Source organism: Muntiacus reevesi, chromosome 2 (assembly GCF_963930625.1).
Source record: "Muntiacus reevesi chromosome 2, mMunRee1.1, whole genome shotgun sequence".
Classification (NCBI taxonomy): domain Eukaryota; kingdom Metazoa; phylum Chordata; class Mammalia; order Artiodactyla; family Cervidae; genus Muntiacus; species Muntiacus reevesi.
The window spans coordinates 83,801,741-83,820,494 of record NC_089250.1 but is presented as its reverse complement, the minus strand read 5'-3'; the positions used below and the strand labels follow the sequence as shown (position 1 = coordinate 83,820,494).

General features: G+C 37.3%; 1 protein-coding gene across 1 annotated transcript in view; it reads left to right on the top strand.

The window, feature by feature from the left end:
- The window catches only part of RYR2 (ryanodine receptor 2), an 813,831-nt gene that overhangs the window by 626,798 nt on the left and 168,279 nt on the right, over positions 1-18,754 (top strand). Inside the window, exons 59-63 of the mRNA XM_065922240.1 lie at positions 788-911; positions 1,438-1,553; positions 4,856-4,920; positions 7,341-7,462; positions 15,145-15,194. Of these exons, the coding sequence (XP_065778312.1) occupies positions 788-911; positions 1,438-1,553; positions 4,856-4,920; positions 7,341-7,462; positions 15,145-15,194 (477 nt within the window). The remainder of the gene's footprint in view (positions 1-787; positions 912-1,437; positions 1,554-4,855; positions 4,921-7,340; positions 7,463-15,144; positions 15,195-18,754) is intronic.

The window sequence follows — 18,754 nt, the reverse complement described above, 5'->3', positions numbered from 1 at the left end:
GGAGCCTGGAAGGCTGCAGTCCATGGAGCACATAAGAGTCAGACTTAGTGACTAAACAACAACAACAAAGATAATAAAGTATTTTCTGATCTGGGAGGCACAGGGAAAATTTAAGACAATTTTTTCTCTTTTCTCTGTGCATTAGAAAATGAAGCATTTTGCTTGAAACCTGCCTTGTAATTTCACTGGATCCAGCTGTGCAAATTTTAGTGCATAGTACACTCTGCATTCAGAGTTCATTTGAGTGGGAAGGAAAACATGGCCTCTTTTTCTTTCTTGTGTGACTGTAGATGTCTTTGGCACTTGATTCTACAGTTGTCTTTATGTTCAAGTTTTAGTTGCATCTTAGAAGGCATATGCATAGTCTTTTTTGAACAGGTTTCCTAAAATTAATTGGAGCATTAAAGGGACTAGTGAGGAAAGAGTCTTGGATGAGAGCCCTATATATTCTATGTATAATTTGAGGATGCCAGAAATTCTGTAGTGAAAGTTAAAATTCTATTGTGAAAGTAGTGAAAGTGTTAGTCGCTCAGTTGTGTCTGACTCTTTGCAACCCCATGGACTGTAGCCTGCCAGGTGCCTCTTGTCCTTCAGGCAAGAGAATTGGAGTGGGTAGCCATTCCCTTCTCTAGGGGATTCTTCCCAACCCAGGGATGGGACCCAGGTCTCCTGCATTGCAGGCAGATTCTTTACATCTCAGCTACTAGGAGGACCCAAATGCAGCCGTATCTCATTTCAGATTATTTTCTAAATACTATGCTGTATTCTCATCTTGACACCCTCTTAGGAGGTGGAAACCATCCCCTGCTGGTACCTTATGATACACTGACAGCCAAAGAGAAAGCCAAGGATAGGGAAAAAGCACAGGACATCCTCAAGTTCCTGCAGATCAACGGCTATGCTGTGTCCAGGTAAAAGCACACCTGCTCCAGCCACACGTTCCTGTTAAAAGGCTGAGTATTAAAGAAGCCCTGTCAGATTTAATGCCGAAAATGAGTTCTGTGGCCTTTTTAAATGTCAGAGCTACTGTTTAGTGTGCTCAAAATATATATGTTGGAAACATTAATGCCCTTAGCTGCCATATAATTGAGTTCCCTACACTTTTTATGTTAAGTCCCCATTCATCATTTAGGCAAAATCTCTAGGCAGAAATGACACTCTGTATTTCTAAATGCAAGATCTTATTGTGTAGTAATATTTGTTAAGTACAGCTTCTTATCAGATGCAAAGTATGTTTTACAATTTATTTTTAGCTATAAAATATTAGCTAACCTTGCAAATGTATCTATGTCTGTGTATAAATGTATATATCGCTGTATGTAAAATGTTAAGATCCCTCTCTGTATGTAGATATTTAACAAAATATATTTTGTTTTTACCTTGCCTTCTAATAGTCAGTTAGATGTTGGTTTCCATTTTTTGTTTTTGCCATCCTAGAGGGTTCAAAGACCTGGAACTGGACACACCTTCTATTGAGAAACGATTTGCCTATAGTTTCCTTCAGCAACTCATTCGCTATGTGGATGAAGCCCATCAGTATATCCTGGAGTTTGGTAGGTACCACGGTCCTGCTACTAACAGCCCAGTTTTTGTTACGCTTGTTACTTACAACATCAGGATATAGGACAACACAGACCACTGGGATGCTTATGGTCTGTTCCCTGATGGTGTAAACATTTTTATATCCATCCTAATACTAACTTGAGTCTAAAAGTCGATAGGAAAACTCATTTTTTAAGGATGAAGTAATTTTTAAGGTAAATTTTGAGAACTTTAAAAAATTTTAACATGCAATTCTTTTCTCCTTAAAATGTATATTGGCATTGATTTTTCATTTTGAAAGATACATTGGATGGACATCAAATTTTAAGGTACAGTTAAATCTGTCCTTATGAAATTAATTGTTCTGCTCTTTTAAAAAAAAAGGAACTAAAACTCTATGGATTCTCCAAATTTCTAGACAATGGAAAGCCCTCAAGTTTAGCCTTTGCAGGAACACACATTTATGCTAGAGTATCAGCAATGCGGAATACTTTATTATCTTCTTAGGGCGAAAGAAAAGATGTCTTCCCCATCTGGCTCAGTGACATTTAAGTACAAAAAGAACTCCTTAATTTAAATTGTAGATTTGGAACAGATCATCAAGACAGCCTCCTCTCACTTCTCTTATTTTGTGTTTGTCCTAGCATTGTTGAATTAAAATTCAAGCTGTTAATGACTTATCTTCATGTCCGATCCCCTTCCAGCCACTGGTTGGTATTAGATATAAAGGGTAGAGTTTTGTCCTTTTTGAAAAACTGTGTGCTCTGCTGGTGGTGATCTTATTTTCTTTTCCACTTTTAAGGTTGTATTTCTGTTTTTATTTTATGTTTTTTTAACCCACGTTCTTTCGGTTTTCAGCCCCTTTACTTGGGGCCCATAGTCCTAGGTCTCATAGCAATACGTCAGCAAAAGATCCCTCCTAACCAGGGGCTCTTTTTGCTGCTATTATCTTAGGATTTATGCTTAGTTTTCAGCATAGCATCAGGTTAAAGTTTATAGAAATTTGAGCTCTGATATTTTCTTATTCCTGGGTCCCTGGATCCCAGATGTGGTTAGAGATATTCAGTTTGAGCATCAGTCTCTTAGAGAACCTTCCTCTCTCTCAACCTGCCTCCTATAGTACAAATGCTATATTTTTGATCTCTTAACCAACTTTTTCATAAAGACCAATTATATAAACTAATCCATAATATGCAATCTCTTTGTATGTCATCCATCAGTATATTTTTAAAATATGGTAGTCATCCTGACTAATAACCAAATTACTCTGAATGATATTTTGCCAAAGAACAAGTATGAGGCCATGGTGAATTTTTGAAGCTTTTATGCATAAACTTAAATGTTGACATTTCTATTCCACATTTAATAGTTTATGAATGAACAGCAATTCTGGCATCCAGTCTTTTTTTTGACCAGAGAAAGTAGAAGAGGGGAAAAAAGAGTTATCATTTGGAGACGGGAACAAGAAAAACAAACTTTCTTTTGCTTCGCTATGGATAACAGAAACAGAACTTTGAAGGAGAAATTTGTTTAGGCTTTAGTCATACTATATTCAAGTTTCTGACTAAACCTCCTAGGACAGTGTTTCTGTATAAGAAGTAGTGAGAAGCTTACTACAGGGTGAGTTCACCTACTTCACACATTTCTTTTTTTCTATAGGAGAAGGTCTTATAAACAGAATTCTGGGGAGAAATAAGGTTAGATTAGTATAGAGCCCAACAAAATTAGGTTTTTTGTTTGTTTGTTTGTTTGTTTACAATTGCTGATGTTAGCCGTTCCTTTCTCAGGTGACTGCAAAGCAAGTTATGTATAAGAACACTGTTAGAGAATCAGAGAGAGTTGAGATTGTCTGTATAGTCATTTATTTTCATTTTCCACTGTTACTAAAACCCCAAATTTTTATGATACCTTCTTTTATTTTTCACTTTATTGCCTTTGCAGCACATCTTTAACATAGTCATTCTTAAACATAGACTCATGGTGTCAATAAGAATATGTATGTGCCTTTTCTAATTTTTGTGTTATATCATAGATCCTACTCTCTCCAGATCTTTTCACAGTTTCTACATAAGCATTTTATTAAAATGTATAATTAATGGAAAAATATTTCCTATTTAATGCTTTGAAATATGATAAGATTTAGGTAGATACAAATTCTGTCCAAATAGCATTTATTTGAAAAGCCCCTTAAGTAGATCCAGCCATTGTGCAAATGTCTGAGAGAGATTTAGTGACAAGTTGATTTAAAAAATGAAATTCATAAATGTTAAAAAGACTTAATTTTCTATTATTTATCCATGGGAAGATCATTGTCTCATTTTACAAAATATCACCTAGGTTATCTAAAACTTATGCCAAATTTGTGTCTTTAAAAATTTAAAGGCTGTTTCCAATTGTTTTTATTTCTCTTGGCAAAAGAACTTTTTCCAGGAAAAGTCAGTTTGATTCTTATAAAAAATGGAAGCTCTGCTTACAAATTTTACTAAAACCTTACATCCAGTTCTGAAATTCTTAGCTCTCCAATCTGTTCTGCATATTATTGTGATTATTATAGTTTATTACTGCCTCTTCAGTATGCATGAAATCTCTTCTGTATGCATGAGGGAATGAGGAAAGGCCACCTTTTAAGCTAAATGCATTCGGTCAATCAATTCTTAACCTTGAACTCATTTTATATACCATGGGAAAACTCTGAGGATTTTTGCTTTGCTTATGGGGATTATCTTTTGACATTGGTGAACTTCTTTGTTCTTTAGCAGAATGTTAATTTTCCAACCTAGTATTATAATTGTAGTCCTCCCCCTCATCACAGGCACTGGCTTCCTGCAATTTTTCCATTGGTATATTAATATTAACAGCTTTAGCTTTGTCACACCAAGAAGTAACTATCTTTATGGGAGACTAGAGTTAAAATCTAATGAATATTGTTTACTTATTTTCTACTCACTTTTCTTACCCCTGTGAACTTCTTTCTCACTGAAAGAAAATGTGGGATTTTACTGCTAGAAATGTGGACTTTTTACTTTATTCCAGTTTTCTCAGTACATATTAATAAGATCTCAGAGTTACATCAGAAATTTGTGATTGTAACCACATGTGTGGGCTGTCTCAAAAGCTTTTTTATGTTGACTTGGGTATATTTTTCATTTTTTTTTTTTTCATTAATGACACTGCTGAGGTTAACCTTTGTCTCTTTGTGTCTAGTTTAGGAGGGTAACACATTTAGCAGTGTGTTCTAAACTTTGCGTTTTGGGTGAATATTTTGCAGTGTTTGAAGTGCAACATGTACCTAAAAAACTCTTCATGTCTACAGATGGTGGCAGCAGAAGCAAAGGAGAACATTTCCCTTATGAGCAAGAAATCAAGTTCTTTGCTAAAGTACAGTATACAATCTGTCTTGTTTTTCCTTCAATATGTTTGTTTACCAAATATACTCTTTAGATGGATGCCTTTTTGCAGAATGCACTTGTCTACAAATATGAATTCTCTTCTAAGTAAATATTCTGTGGCACGAAAATAACTGCATGAATCATGTGGGATAAATTTGCTCCCAGCATCCTTGGTCATACTTAAAATAACTTGTTCTACTCTTCATACGGTATTCCTCAAATGACTTTGTTCTCTATGAAGTCTGACTCAAAGTTCTCTTTTTTTGGCTTCATCATATGACATAAAGGAGAAATAGCTTCTTCCTAATGTTTGAATATTGTTCTGATTTAAAAATTTTAGATGCATATTTTTTCATTAAAGAGGAGAAGCCTGAGTTAACTTGTCAGTGGTTACGTTATAACCTATACTATAGAATCTTTATTGTGGAGCCGAGTCCTACTCAGAAAAGGAAAACTGAAGCTCAAACAGGATCAGTTGTTTATAGTTAGAGTAATAGCCAATCATTTTTATTTATTCCACTTAATATGAATTCAGCAAAAGTTTGCTGTACGTCTGAAGCATTCCTGACTCCCTTTCAGCCAGTCCAGGGAAGAGGTGAAGAGGTGCAGTCTCCACGTTGGGTCCATTCACTGACTCAGTGCTCACCGTGTGTCTGGTCTGTGTCCTGCGTTAGCCTGCAGGGATGTAGGTTCAGTGTCACGAAGACAGAATCCCCCGGGAAGCGTTCCTAGCTACAGCACGCTTTAGTTAACCCGAAGGTCTGAGTGTTTCTGTCAGTTTCCTGTCATAGAACTTACATGTGGCAACTATAGGTCATTTGTAAAATGGCATATTATTTTGATTGATTAATATTTGGCTTCTATTATGTTTTCAGAATTGTATTTTTTATTATAAGGGAAATTTCTTCTGTCTTTTCTTTCCATTCAGTATAGCACCCAAAGTCTGTATCCATCATCTGAAGTTTGTCTTAGGCTGCACATTGCTAGGTATCTATTCTACCAGGGTGTAATCCTCCTTGATAACCAGTGATCAGAAATGCTGTATTCATGACCTCTAATCATGCATTTAGAATACATTGTATACCACTGCCAATGTGTTCAGCACTCCTAGTAATTTTGTTTGCAGATGCCTCATGAGGCTTAATTTCTACTCACTCTGTGATTCATTCATTCACATATTTATTGAGTACCTATTATATGTCAATCGCTAAGTTCAGACAATGTCATAACTTTCTAGACAGATCACTGGAAACTTGTGTATTCCTGTTATTAAAAAATAATAAATGTATTATTTAAAATATACCATGTAGGAAAAAACTGGATTTAGACGAGAGTCTAAATACTGATAATGCCTATTCTTATCACCTTTTTCATTTATGTATTCAATGAATATATATCTAGTACTTGCTACAGGCTTGCAGCAAAGTCCTAGGCACAAGAGAGTCAGTGATAATGTAACAGAGCAAGCAGGAGTCATAGAGGCCAAGAGAAGGGTTTAAACAATCCCCAAAATGTTTTTATCTCTCATGTACCTTATAGACTCTTAGGGAGACAGACTAATCCAAAATCACACAAATAAAATATAAAATTGCAAATGATGTTAGAGGACCAGAAGATATGGGGAGTTTATGTCATTGATAGGCCAGCAAAGGCTTACCTGATGAAGTGCTACTGCGCTGAGGCCTGCAGGAGGGGTGGAGTGACTCGGTTATGGGGTGTGGGGAGGACAGTTCAGACAGAGGGCATGGCATGTACACAGCCTGTGGATGGGGACGGGGGCAATTGGACAAAGGCCAGCAGGATTAGAGTGCAGAATTGACAGGTAGGCTTTGATCAAGGCCAGGGATGAAGAGCTTTTAAGTCAGTAAGTGGCGATGTGACTGAGTACATCATTCACTTTCTTCATCTCAATTTATCTTCATCTCCATCTTCAACCTCGAAAACAGGGCTGATAACACCTACCATACAGCGTGGTCACTGGGATACATGAAATTACAGCATGTCAGTTACAGTCCCCAGACATAGTAGAGACTCCACAGAAGGTCGTCCTTGATTGCCTTTGAATTTTTTGGGCACTGAACTGCAGTGTGAAAATATTAAGACTGTTTCATTTTGAGGAAGTATTGAGCCTAATTTCAAACACTGAAGATTCAGTGTGTTTTTCATAATGGCGCCCCGCCCCACCCTACCCCTGCACCCTGGCCCCCAGCCCCCCACCCACCCACCCACACACACACTCCCAGGCTGGAGAAAGCAGAGAGGGGTGCTCTGCAATGGTGCTGATAGCATGGCTGTGAATGTGGGGACTCACTGCTTGTGAACAGAGCTCTGGCTGCACCAAAGACTCAGCGCGCATTGGCCCCCAGAAGATTCCACTGTGTAGATCTGTTTTCTTTTCCTTTCTTTCAGGTCGTTCTTCCTTTAATTGATCAGTATTTCAAAAACCACCGTTTATACTTCTTATCTGCAGCAAGCAGACCTCTCTGTTCTGGAGGACATGCATCAAACAAAGAGAAAGAAATGGTGACTAGGTAAACAGCTATAAAAATAAAGACTGTTGTTTAAGTGTATTTGCATTTGAGAAAGAGTATCTCAGGATCTTGAAGTAGGAGCATGCAGAGTGTTCACCCATCTTCCTTGGCCCCTGGGAATCAAATACTACAAGGATGATGGTTTGGGCAAGTTAATACATGTGTTCTAGGTATTGAATTTTCTTATCTTTTACTGCTAAATATAATACTGAGTTGAGGGAATAAAATGCACAGTTCAGAATCTACAAGTAGAGGCTAGAGATACATCAGTATATTAGTATTTTTGATAAATGATGCTCTTAGCTTTGGTTTCATTAAAATTTTTTCAAATCTAATATTTTTGCCAGCCTGTATTTTTTAGGAGGGCAAAGTCTCATTTATAGTAATTATAATTTTAAATTAAAAAACTTTTGACCAATCCTGGAATAAAATGATGTAAACATACATACTTTCTGAGGCTTTCCACTCACACCACTCAAGCCACATCTTAGCAGTGCTTTCTCATTTATGTTTAAACCTAAGTATTCTTTAGATTTGTGATTCTGCTGGCAATTTCAAGTCTGAGTCCTCAAAATTCTGCCAGAAGTTAGGATGATGCATCCTGAGAAAGCCTGCTTCTGTATTACATTGCTCAGGAGTCTATACCAAGCTTTTAGATTGTATTGAAAAAAAAAATTTCTGTGAAAATGAGTACCCTGTATAAAGCAGAATACCGGGTTTCCTTGGACTTCACTTTCTTTTTATCTATCTATTGCTGTTTAGCAAGATTATCACAGGTTTAGTGTTTTAAAAGAATATGCATTTATTATCTCACAGTGTCTATGTATTTGTCAGCAGTAACTTACTTGGAAAACAAACCTTTTTTTTTTTTTAAGACATTTTAGAGCAGTTTTAGAGTCATAGCATGGACTTGACTTTAATAATATGCTGAATGGCAGTGCAGTATCAGTCAATTGAACAGAATGAGATGAGATTGAATATAACCTGTCACCAGAGGGTAAAGAGTAAATAAGATTCCTTTGTTATGTAACACTGGGGGTGGAATTTTAAGCTCATCTCTTGAGTTTGTTTATTGTCTGTTTTTCCAACCAATAAGTAGCCAGTTATGTGATGTAAGATTGCAACAGCATTAAAAATGTTTCCAAACTTCTTCAAATAATAAGGTTCTTGCAAAGCTCATAAAGATAACAGAGAACCCATCCCAGTGACTTACTTTGTTTCCACCAGCTCTGTTACCAGAAGAAAAGGGAAGGAAGAACTATTTTCCAAGATGCAGATTTCATCCCTTGCCCACTTGGGCCTGGCCTTCTTTCCATCTTCTCTGGGAGAGAGAGGGACCCTTCCCGCCTCGTTTCATGCGTGCACTCATCCACATCGCTGGCCCCATGTCCGTGCGCCAAGTTACCCTTAAACTCTGAAACCAAGGCAACCGCACGGTCACCTAGTCTTCTCTGGCCAGTTAGCCTTTTGTAACAGAAACTTTGTTCTTACAGGTGGTGTTAACTTAATGACATTCAATTACATAAATCAAGACAATATAATTAGAGAATATAGGGGGGAAATTAAAAAAAAGTGTGAATTCTGCTCTTTCCCCTTCCCTTTTGTGTTTTATTGCCGTTTCAGTTTTAGTCTTACTCTGAGAATAATTCACTAACTATAGAAGTAACTAATTTTCCTTTACCAAATATATCCCTCATAGAATAAATCAGAAGAACATCATGAGTCTGTGCTAGCCTCCACTGATGTAGTTTGGGGCTCTTATAGTAATACTTCCCCAGTTTTTAATGATTTCATCTTCAAATTTTTCTTCACCTCTTGGAAAGAGGGTTGATAAGTTTTACTTCTCCAATGAGCACTTCCAAAAGGAATATATGCCATTAAAATACCAACACACAGAAATGAGAGATGTAATAGGAAAGGTAACTGATTACTTCACAGTACTTTTGTGCCAAACATAGGTTGAACTTAAGCTCAGAGAGAAAAAAAAAATCAGAGTTGAAAAATGAATAAGGTGATGATAAGCAAATTATGGTACATGTTGTCCAGTCATTAAAATGATGATGGATATAAATATGTGACAACTTAGGGAAATTATTTAAAAAATAAAATACATGTTCAAATAGTATTGATCTGGATCTTTTTTTAAACTAAATTTTTAGGTATAGAAAAGCAGTAAGGGATATATTTAATGTTAATGGTAGTTTTCTTTATGTAGTACATGTAGATTTTGTACTACTATTTTTATGTGTTTTCTAAGTTTTTAAAATGAAAAAATATCTTACCTTAATAATCATAAAACTATGTTTTAAAATAACCAACATCACTACCACATTAATGAAAACAAACAATTTGTTTGGTATGTTGAAGTGGAGTCACTGAAATTTATAAATCTGATTTTGTACCTCTTCAGCTAAGTATTACTTTATTGACTAAAATAAGTAAAAAAAAGAAAAAGAAAAAAAAAGAATAAAATAGATTTAAAAAAAACTGACTCTGCTACTGTGAGCGTACAAGCATGGCTTCACACCCACAATGAGAACTGCCATGATTTAATAGCTGCGTGTAGCTGTAGTTGAGTGGGTCTAAGTTAACTTTTCCACAGTTAAAACCAAGCTGTTCCCATTAGTTGTTAGAATACCTTCTGGCACTAGAAATTATATATCAAGCATCTCTTGCTCTGCTATCCACAAAGATGTGTTAGACGAGAGCCCCTGTACTTCAGGAGTGTGCCATGGCAGTGGCTAAGTGTATGGAAATACATATAGTTCCAGTAGCAGAAAGCCAAGCAGTGCTATGGGATTCCAGATAAAGTAAGACTCCTTCGGATGGGTATGGATGGGCTTAGAGGTGTATGGAAGTCATGACAGTCAAAGGTGATTTTAAAAAATATGCAGATCAGAGATTAAGAAAGGAATATTTCCTAAATAACAGCATAAAAAGTAGAAGCTGGGTCATTTAGGGGAAATGTAGGTTATATAGATTCCTTATGGAACACGGTAATTGATAGTAACTGCCAGAATAAAATTTCATTTTGCTTTTTAAAAATAATTCATGAGCACTAAGAAGCCATTAATGCTTTTTAAATAGAAAAACTGAGAACAGCCTGGCAGCAAAAGTGGGATTGATAAGAGTAGCATAGCTCGGAGACCGCAGCAGCCGTTCAGAGCTATGACAGGGGTGCAGGCTGTCGTAACAGGATTGGTGCCCCCAGTAGGTGATGCTACCCTTGGGTTTGTTCAGCAAGTGTTCTGAATGCCCGCTGGGTACCAAATGCTACCCTAGGTCTGAGGATAAACACACAGGTACGAGGGCACAGTTCCCAGCTTTAATGAGCTTAGAAGTACAGTCGAGTAGACACACACATATACAGCTAGGCCATATACCACATTGTGATGAGTGTCAATGGAGCCATATATAAAGTGCTGGGAGTGCAGAGGAGGCTTAATGCAGAAAGAGGCTGGGTGTGAGAAACACAGGAGGAGGAAACCAGAGCACCTCAGTAATGGGGCTTGTGGCAGGGAAACAGGAGAAGGCCAACATGGGGCTGAAGTTTCTGTGCTGAGTGGTTGGAACAATGCTGGTGTCACTAATGAAAGCAAGATACTTCAGAAGAGCTAATTTTGAGGAAACAATGGAAACAGTGACAGACTTTATTTTTTTGGTCACCAAACTCACTGCAGATGGTGACTGCAGCCATGAAATTAAAAGACACCTACTCCTTGGAAGAAAAGCTATGACCAACCTAGACAGTATACTAAAAAGCAAAGACATTACTTTGCCAGCAGAGGTCTGTCTAGTCAAGGCTATGGTTTTTCCAGCAGTCATGTATGGATGTGAGAGTTGGACTGTAAAGAAAGCTGAGTGCCAAAGAATTGATGCTTTTGAACTGTGGTATTAAGAGAAGACTCTTAAGAGTCTCTTGGACAGCAAGGAGATCCAACCAGTCCATCCTAAAGGAGATCAGTCCTGAATATTCATTGGAAGGACTGATGCTAAAACTGAAACTCCAATACTTTGGCCACCTGATGCAAAGAGGTGACTCACTTGAAAAGACCCTTGTGCTGGGGAAGATTGAAGGCGGGAGGAGATGAGGATGATCGAGGATAAGATGGTTGGATGGCATCACCAACTCTATGGACATGAGTTTGAGTAAGCTCCAGGAGTTGGTAATGGACAGGGAGGCCTGGCGTGCTGCAGTCCATGGGGTTGCAGAGAGTCGGACACGACTGAGCGACTGAACTGACTGAACTGATTTGGTACTAGTGGTAAGGAACTCGCCTGCCAAAGGAGGAGACGTAAGAGGGACGGGTTCAATCCCTGGGTGGGGAAGATCCCCTGGAAGAGGAAATGGCAACCCACTCCAGTATTCTTGCCTGGAGAATCTCATGGACTGAGGAGCCTGGTGGGCTTCAGTTGATGGGGTTGCAAAGAGTCGGACATGGATGAAGCAGCTTAGCACAGCACAACACAGTTTTGAGAAGAGGTTGAATTTGGTTAAACTGGTGTTTCTGGAAGAAGAAGTAAGTGCTAACAGGTCGTTTTAGCTGGAAGTGTACAGCAGGAAGTGAGAAATAGGTGTTTGGTATTGGAGAGATCAGGGCAAGGAATGATGTATTTGGGGACAATCTATGCCCATCTATTGCTTGAAGCTTGGAAAGCAAGAGGAAACCAAGGTAGAAATGGGGAGAAGCCAAAAGGGCTGAGCACCAAAACTTGGAGAGTTGTTACCCTTGGAGGGTTTTAAGAAGCGGGTATTTGAAGAATAGAGAGAACAATTCATTAGCAAGGAGGTGGGAAATAATACTATAAAACAGAAACAAGAGTTTCACAGATGTGATTAGTTAATGATGGCGAGTACTGTGGAGAGCTCTCCAGGACGGAGACTGAAAAAGAGATTATTAGATGAACTATTTGAAGGGTATTGAGAACTTCAAGGAGAAGCTGTGAGGGGTGGAAAGGACACTCACAAGGCAGAGAGTCAGGAAGGAAGCTGCAGATGCCTTTTGAATTCTTAAGTATGTTAGTAACAAAGGGTTAACAGGATTATGGGAAGTGCTTTAGAGAAACTACAGGTTAGCGCTGATAATAGTCAGACCTAGAGTTTGCACAGGAATTACACCCTGAAAGGGGATAGCACAGAAGGGAAGAGATATGTTTTGTCTGTTTTGAGGACCTAGCTTTCCATTGGGTTTACCAAAAAGTTCATCCAGGTTTTCCCATCTGTATGATGTGTCCTGAAAAACTGGAATGAATTTTTTGACCAACTCAACATACATCTGTATGTCTCTCTGGTGACACATCTGTTACTAATTAGGAATAACTAGGGTTAGGAATGAAGGAGGGCATGGCAACCCATTCCAGTGTTCTTGCCTGGAGAATCCCTATGGAGAGAGGAGCCTGGCAGACTTTATGGCAGAGGAGCCTTTGCGACTACAGGGTCGCAAAGAGTTGGACACAACTGAGCCGCTAATAACAGCACAGCATTAGGAAACAGCTGGTCATAAGAAATCATTTTTCTCTGACAGATTCTCAGGCATAAATGTGATCCAATGGGATGGGATACAGAGCAATTCTGTTTCCCATCATCACAAAACATCCCAGGTTTAGATTAATCGGGTTACAACATGATCTGTATATTACAAATTCAACATCATCTCAGGGTGTTTCACCCTAATACTAGAGAGTTAAGAGGTAAAAGATACCACTTAAAATAGTTTCCAATAATCCAAAATGTATGCAATTCTAAGATGTTAACTCTCTTTTCAGATGGAGACATATCCTTGTGGGTTTTTTTTTTGGGGGGGGGTCTGTGTGACTTGGCATATGGGACCTTGGTTCCCCAACTGGGGATCAGACTCATGCCTCCTACAGTGGAAGCTTGGAGTCTTAACCACTGGACCACAAGGGAAGTCCCAGAGACAGATCCTTATTGACTTAACACAGAGAAAGCTCAGTGAATGAGGGTACCTGGAGAAAGGTGCTTTTGTTTTATTGTCTTTGTTCATTTCAGTTAGAGCCTGAAGATAGATAATACAGCTCAGTGGACCAAGGTTGAATCTTGTGTCTAATGTCTACTTGACAAGATCATTGTTTGGGAAAAAAAAAAGAAAGAGAGAGAGAGCACTGATAAGAGATTTCCTAAGACTTCAACGTCGTTTAAGCACTTGTGGATGAATATTTTCTTGGAAAAGCTACCCTATGCCCTGTATAATTACTTTTCACCAATAAATTATATCACATTGTTACTAAAGTGAGAAATAATGGGCAAAACTTACTGTGAAAGTGGTCAACATCAAAAAGGTGATTCTGTCTCCTTTTTCCTATTCTGCCATGAGCAGTTGCCAGCCCTGTATTCCATGGCATAGTCTATATCCCCAGTACCAAGCATGTATATCTGTACCCTGGTAGTGACGGCAAAGATGGCCAGAGAGGACAGGGCTATCAGGACATAGCTGCTACATGACTGGGAAAGTCAGGCTGAGTGTGGGTGGTGCTATACAAGTGGATTTTCAAAAGTAGAGCTTTGGTAAGTTCTAGCTATGGAACACCTGTGCTGTCTGAGAGTTCAGGAAAGTGTGGATAGATGTGAAAATAATGTCAGGTATAAGATGGGAGGATAGTGTCATTATAGATATTGGCAGATGGCCCCTGGCTGGGAGGGGACATCTGTGAGCTTGGGTTGGAAGTGGTAAAGGAGCACCAGGGGTTAGAAAAGGCTTTTTGGAGTAAACATGTCCTGAGCTGAATCCTGCGGGATGCTTGGAAGGGGTCATAACATGGAAGTGAAAGGTTCTTAACAATAGGACCCTGCAAGGAGGTCACCAGACTGCCTGGTGACAGACACGACAGGACAAAGCCAGGTACTGCCCAGAGTCTGGGTTCTGACGTGAGCATTCATGCGCAGCAGTGCCATCACGCTGAGTGCTGGGCACCCTTATTTGGAGTCTTCTGTGGGTGAGCGCCAGGAAGGGCACAAAGACCTGGGAACTCACTCTAGAGGGGATATATTTTTGACTCATGCATTAGCATTCAAAGTCCTTTAGGTTATAACAGCTGTAATGTTTTTCTTTGAGTGATTATAAATTGTTTAAATTCTCTTTCTCGTTCATTGTGTGATATTCACTGGATGCTTTGGTATATGTGTATGGGGTAATGGTCAAGGTCTAGGAGAAGGAAAGTTCAAATGAGAAAGCATACTAAAAGTAGCATTTTGTGCACAAAGCACCATACTTCCATTGTTAAATAATGTCCATACAACAAAAAGAAAAATTCTAGAATTTCAGTAGTACTTTGGTACAGATAAAATTAATTTTTTTTCCTTATGGTTTTCTGTAGTTATATTTTTGTGGGGTTTGTATAGATTGCTTTTATATTAATTAGCTTTGCTTTCAATTTTTTTTGGTTCCTTTACTTATAATATGTGCTTTTTTAACCGTGTTTGTTAAAGATATGCACTCAAAGACTCTTTATTTAATACCTTTACTCCACATTCTGCTCAGAGAATTGATTCTTTCTGCGTGACATCATGTTGCTTTTTTCCGGCTCATATATCAGCTGTTTATTTTTCTTTTTTTCTTCTTCTTTTTTTTTTGTTTTATTTCATTTGAATTTAATTTCTCCCTGTTTTTTCTACCTTCCCTCCCCCCTTTCCCTTTTCTCTTTTGTTTTTCTTTTGTCTTCAGCCTATTCTGCAAACTTGGAGTTCTTGTCAGGCATAGGATTTCACTATTTGGTAAGGAGACCCTTAAACAAATTCTAGCATGGCCATCACTTGGTTTTCTTTGCCATTTTTGCACTGTGTTATGTGCTGCTATGTTGCATGAATGCATGTTTGCATGGCTGCATGCATGGTCGTTATAGGCCAAGGTAAGGTCCTCAAGGTTGTTTATAAGTAGCATTACCTATAGTAAAATTGAAAACCGTAACTTTGTATACCAGTCCAAAGCACACTTGAAAATCACAAACTTATGTTATTAAAGATCAAATGAATAAAAATGATACTTTCTACCTTATTTTATTTCAGAGGAGTGAAGCAAAACTGGGCCTCTGAATTTGTGTTTGTTTATCTCTGATAGATTAAATACCCATCTGCAGTTTTTAGTTGCACTTACTTTTTCAGTGCTCTTGACTACAAATTTGCATGTTGACTGTATTCCAGACATTGGAACTTCATAATAGAGACAGGCCTGGATTTGCCAAAAGCAACTTCTCTGGTACCTCCAAACTCCACAGTAGTCAGTTTTTGTTCATTTCTGAGAATTCATGTAGCTGAAGTTCATGTTCCCAAACACTGCTTTCCAATAGCCGTGCAGGGCAGTCACTCACTTTTCACAGACTCTCCTTGCAGTGGGGCTTTAAGACTCTATAGCAGTTGGCAGAGTTTATTTTTTACACTTTTCTGCATCTGCTTTCGTAAACTGCCAAGGTAAATTTTAGCCCAAGGCTCTCTAGATTTTGAGACAGTCTTGTGGTGACTTCAGTAAGAAAACACTGAGTGTATTTATAGAGGTTTATAAGTCCTAGTCCATTCACAAAAAAACCTAAGGATTATGTTATTACTGTAAAAGTCACACACACACAAAAAAAGCCACAATGGAGAAACTGAGAAATAGGTAAATGTACACATGTATATGTGTGTGTGTGTATATATATATATGTGTATATATATATATATGCAAATAATCTTTACATTCTTTACATTTTTTAAGAAATGATAGCTTCTGGATGTGACTACTTAATGCTGCATTTGGTTTCTAATATTATTATATCCAGCGTTTGGGTACTCTTAAGATATGGTTCCCATAAATTGCCTAGGTTTTTGCATTAATGTTTCAGTTATCCAAAATTAATAGGAAAATTGCTTTCAGAATGATTTCCAGTTGACTACCTTTTGTTTTGACTTCTCTTCAACTTAGAAAAACTTCTATGTAAATTATTCAGACAGAACTTTCATGTACTTTTTAACCTTCTCATAATAATTATGTATTCAAAAATTCTCCATCTGTCTTCAGAGAATACTTTCTAATTATATCTACCTCTGGTGGGGACCCCTTAATACTTTCTGTTGTTTATCTCTAGCTTCTTACATATTTTAACCTCTTGGTTTCCAATGTTACATTTTGCTATAACTTCACTTTTTAAATTTTTTGAGGTATTCCGTATATACAGTGAAGTACACAAATCTTAAGAGCAGCATGATGACATAGCTTGATGGAATTTTACATGTATTTGCCCATTTTCTCACTTCAAGGCATAGAACATTTTCAGCATCCGAGAAGCCTACCTCGTGCGATTTTGCAACTTATATAACCCTCTGCAAAGGAACTATATTTAAACTAATCTATTGGTCTACTAATGTAGACTTTCATTATCATGTATTAATTCTGCCTGTTGTTTAATCTCCTTTTTTCCTTTGAATATATTAAGGGCTCAGTAATGGAAGATAAATGCATACTGTAACTTGTAGCAATTAGAGGAGAAGAACTGGATTTTAACATTCATTTCATCTGTGATTCTAATATTTCATCTAGGCATTGTATATTATATCCCTTTGCCTTTAAATACAATTATTTTTATTTTTAACAGGAATTTATTGGAAAACTAATTTGTGTCTTTATCCGGAAAGCTTATTTTAATGTGCATTTTATTAATGTCACATTATTTTTTCAAATTTGCTTTGGCATTTGCTTGTAAAATGATACAAACGTCAAGAAGTCTTTATTATTCAACAATACTCTAATATAGCCTTGTCAGCATGTTAGCATGTTAGGTCTTAGACTTGTAAACTTTACATATTATAGCTATAGCTTGGTTTTAGACATTAACGTAATGTCCTGAAGAAAATAGGGGATTTTGATCAGAAAACCTGTCTGTAAGTCCCCTCTTTGTAACTGAACCAGTTGAATGATCTGGACAAGGGACTTAACTTCTCTTGAGCATTATTTATTTTATTTTTTTCATTTTGAAACTAGATTAAAATAACTACTAACTTTAGAGATCTATTGTATATATAAAATCTCAGATGATGATGTTAAAGTGTTTTGTAAACTGTAATCGTACCACTTTCAAGTCTAAGGTATTCTTAGTCTTATTTGTACAGCTTATATTTAGATGAATCAAATTGCATACAGACTAAACTAGGGCAGTTAGCTATTTAAAGTACATGTACCATGAAGCCTTTAAAATCTAGGCATTTTCACATCAAAGCAAAAGTGGTATAATTCAAGTATTTACTTAAAAAAAAAAAAAACTTATTGTCTTTTGGCCATATCATGGGGCATGCGGGATCTTTGTTACCCAGCCAGGGATCAACCTGTGCCCCCTGCAGTGATAGCACGGAGTCTTAACCACTGAACTGTCTGGGAAGTCCCAAGTATTGACCATTTGATGTATCAATTATACCATTGTGGATTTTCCTAAAGAAAAAGAGACCTGACAGCATATATACAGTGGTCTTTTGTATATGGACATATTAATCTCTTATTTTTTTCTTTCACCCTATCTTTACATTATGTTTTTCTGTGTTCTGGGAGACACCAATTGATGATCAAAATGTTTTTCCTGTATTTAGTTCAAAAAATTGTTCATGGCCTTACTTAAGGATAAAGTGAGACAGAAGTGAAAGTTGAGTTTAACAAAGAAATACTTGGGCTTGTGTCAAGTAGCAAAAAATATAGAAAGAAATACATTAACCTGAAACATGTCAGGAAGGTGGGATTAGTGATTAGAAGGAAGCATTAAAAAAAAAAAACAGGTGACAAAACTCTTGTCCTGATGGTAGTAATTATGGGGAGCTGAGTTTGATCAGCAATGAAATATTTATTCTAATGTGGCTGGCAGATTATATTTATATCTCTAAAAATTCATCTCTGGTTCAGAAATTTTTCTGATGTATAAAATGAGTATTCCCCAAATTTAGACTTCTATATTTACTTTATCTTTTACCTACTTTAAAATATTTTCTATACATTGAAGCACACTAAGAATTAAAGAGATGAGTCATGCTTTTATGCTTCATATATGCTTTTGCAGGTGTTTAAACCACTTCATTTTATCTTAGAAAAAAGTAGGATTTTTAAGAAGGGGAACAAGTCATAGGCCCAGCATAACAGTAGTTCTGGTATACCTGTAAAATACTTTATGGAAAAAATAGTAAGTAAAATAGCATCTGTTTTATATATAGGGCTTCCCAGGTGGCTCAGTGGTAAAGAATCCACCTGCCAGTGCAGGAGACATGGTTTCAGTCCTTGGGTAGAGAAGATGTCCTGGAGAAGAGAAGGGCAACCCACTCCT